The 2,500-nt window shown below is 46.5% G+C and overlaps 1 protein-coding gene across 1 annotated transcript in view; it reads right to left on the reverse strand.

The window, feature by feature from the left end:
• vwf (von Willebrand factor) overlaps nt 1-2,500 on the reverse strand; it is a 45,750-nt gene that overhangs the window by 40,578 nt on the left and 2,672 nt on the right. The window contains 2 exon segments of the mRNA XM_042109261.1: nt 1-117; nt 2,388-2,490. The exon segment at nt 1-117 is cut by the window's left edge and continues 92 nt beyond it. Of these exon segments, the coding sequence (XP_041965195.1) occupies nt 1-117; nt 2,388-2,490 (220 nt within the window).

A 2,500-nucleotide genomic window follows, 5' to 3' on the forward strand; every position in this document is an offset into this window, starting at 1 on the left:
TCAATGTTGTTGTCTCCGTCGATGCGCACAGAGAAGCCGAACACCTCACTCCACATCCTCACCCCCCCCAGCTCCCGCCCGGCAAACACAGAGCTGGAGGCATATGGCAGGTGGAGTCTACACACACACACACACACACACACATGCACACACACATGCATGCACACACACATGCACACACACACATGCACACACACACATGCATGCACACACACACACACACATGCATGCACACACACACACGCGCACAGACACACACACATGCACACACACACACGCGCACAGACACACACACACACATGCATACACACACACATGCACACACACACACGCGCACAGACACACACACACACACATGCATACACACACACGCACAGACACACACACACACATGCACACGCACACATACACACATACATGCACACATACACACACACATGCACACACACATGCACGCATACACACACATGCACACACACACATGCACGCACACATACACACACACACATACACAGACACGCACACACACACACATGCACACACACACATATACACTCACACACACGCACACATACACACACATGCACATGCACGCACACATACACACACACACAGACACAGACACGCACACACACACACATGCACACACATACACACACACACACACACAGAGACACAGACACAGACGCACGCACGCACACACACATACACTCACACACACACACACACACATGCACGCACACATACACACACACGCACGCACACACAGACACAGACACACAGACACACACCCACACACACATGCACGCACACGCATAGACGCACGCACGCACACACACAGACACAGACACACACGCACGCACACAGATACACACACACACACGCACAGACACACACACACGCACAGACACACACACACACGCACGCACACATACACACACACGCACAGACACACATGCACAGACACAGACACACATGCACACCACAGACACACACACACACAGACACACACACACACGCACGCACACATACACACACACCCACAGACACACATGCACAGACACACATGCACACCACAGACACAGACACACACACACACACACACACCATTTAAATTTCTACAATGCGATGCAATGCACATACTGTAAACATGACCACAAGATGGCGCCCTGTAGGACTCTCCACAATCAGTGTTACATCTTGTTTGTGATTGATCATATCATAAACATGTGGTAGACATTTTTAGACTATCCCTAAATTGAATGTGTTGAACATTACATTTTGAATTATTATGTATTATGGCTCTCTAATAAAGATCATGCGACAGCCATCAGAATAGTGAAGGAATTACCCGAGACAGACAAGTGACTATGTGATATGCGTTGCCTAGACTTATGCAGAGAAAAGTGCTGACATTAAATTAATATCATGTGCTAGAGTTGTCTATTGTCTCTGCTGAAACAGAGCAGCATGACAGCATGTCAGTCATGGAGTTTGTCATATGTCAGTGGGTGGGTGTGTGTGTGTGTGTGTAATGTAATGGTTTTGCCTGGAAACAATGTAATTGAACCTGTATAAGATCTGGCCTCGCCCGAGAGAGCTTTGGATTTGCTGCTGGAACTTTGTTCATGCTAATATGTCCCCGATAGTGATTTTTTTTTCATTTATTTTTTATCTCCGATCGTGATTAAAGATGGCACCCTTTTCACTCCTGCCTGTGCTGCCTTTTTACCACACACGCGCAGACATCTAACATGCTGAATGGAAACTGCCTTTTGTTTTAATTTGCACATTATTTTAGCCTACTTCCTACTTAATGCTGCTAATGCCAATGTAGTGTAGTAAAAGTAGGAAGAAACATAACAACTCGAGTAAAATAGCCTACAGATGCTCCTCATTCATTCTCACTGTAAGTATTGTACATAAAGGTTGTATTAGCGATAGCGGGGATACCTCACTTCTGTTGATGTTCAAACAAAACAGAGAGCTGGCTCGCTACTCCCTCTCCCTCCCCCTCCCTCCTGTGCAATTAAAACTCTCCTAAACGCACATCTTGTCGGTTATTGGTTGAAACACTTTATTTTGCCTTAAGGGGTTGCCAACCCTTGTTGATAGCAATTGTTTTTGTGTACATATCTCGGAGCCTAGGCTGCCTACAGAGATGCGTTTTTTTGATGGCCTGCTTATGGGGCAGGCAGCTAGCGGATTGTTTGGAAAGATTAGATGAATGTGATCATTTATGTTTGGGCCTGAAATAGCTGATACTGTAGTACTGTATTTTTATAAACAAACTTGAGTTGATAGTTTATATGAACACACCTAGATCCGTACATCAGTGTGTTGTGTGGGTCTGATGCGTTAAGACACACTTGTTAAGACCCTTTTACCTCTCAGCGCCGTGGGACAGGGTCCCATCCACTGACAGACGCAGCTCAAAGAACTCCCCCAGGAACAGAGTCACGCTCTTCCGTTCACCACGAGAGAAGTCACCTGCATCCAC

Source organism: Alosa sapidissima, chromosome 11 (genome assembly GCF_018492685.1).
Source record: "Alosa sapidissima isolate fAloSap1 chromosome 11, fAloSap1.pri, whole genome shotgun sequence".
Lineage (NCBI taxonomy): Eukaryota > Metazoa > Chordata > Actinopteri > Clupeiformes > Clupeidae > Alosa > Alosa sapidissima.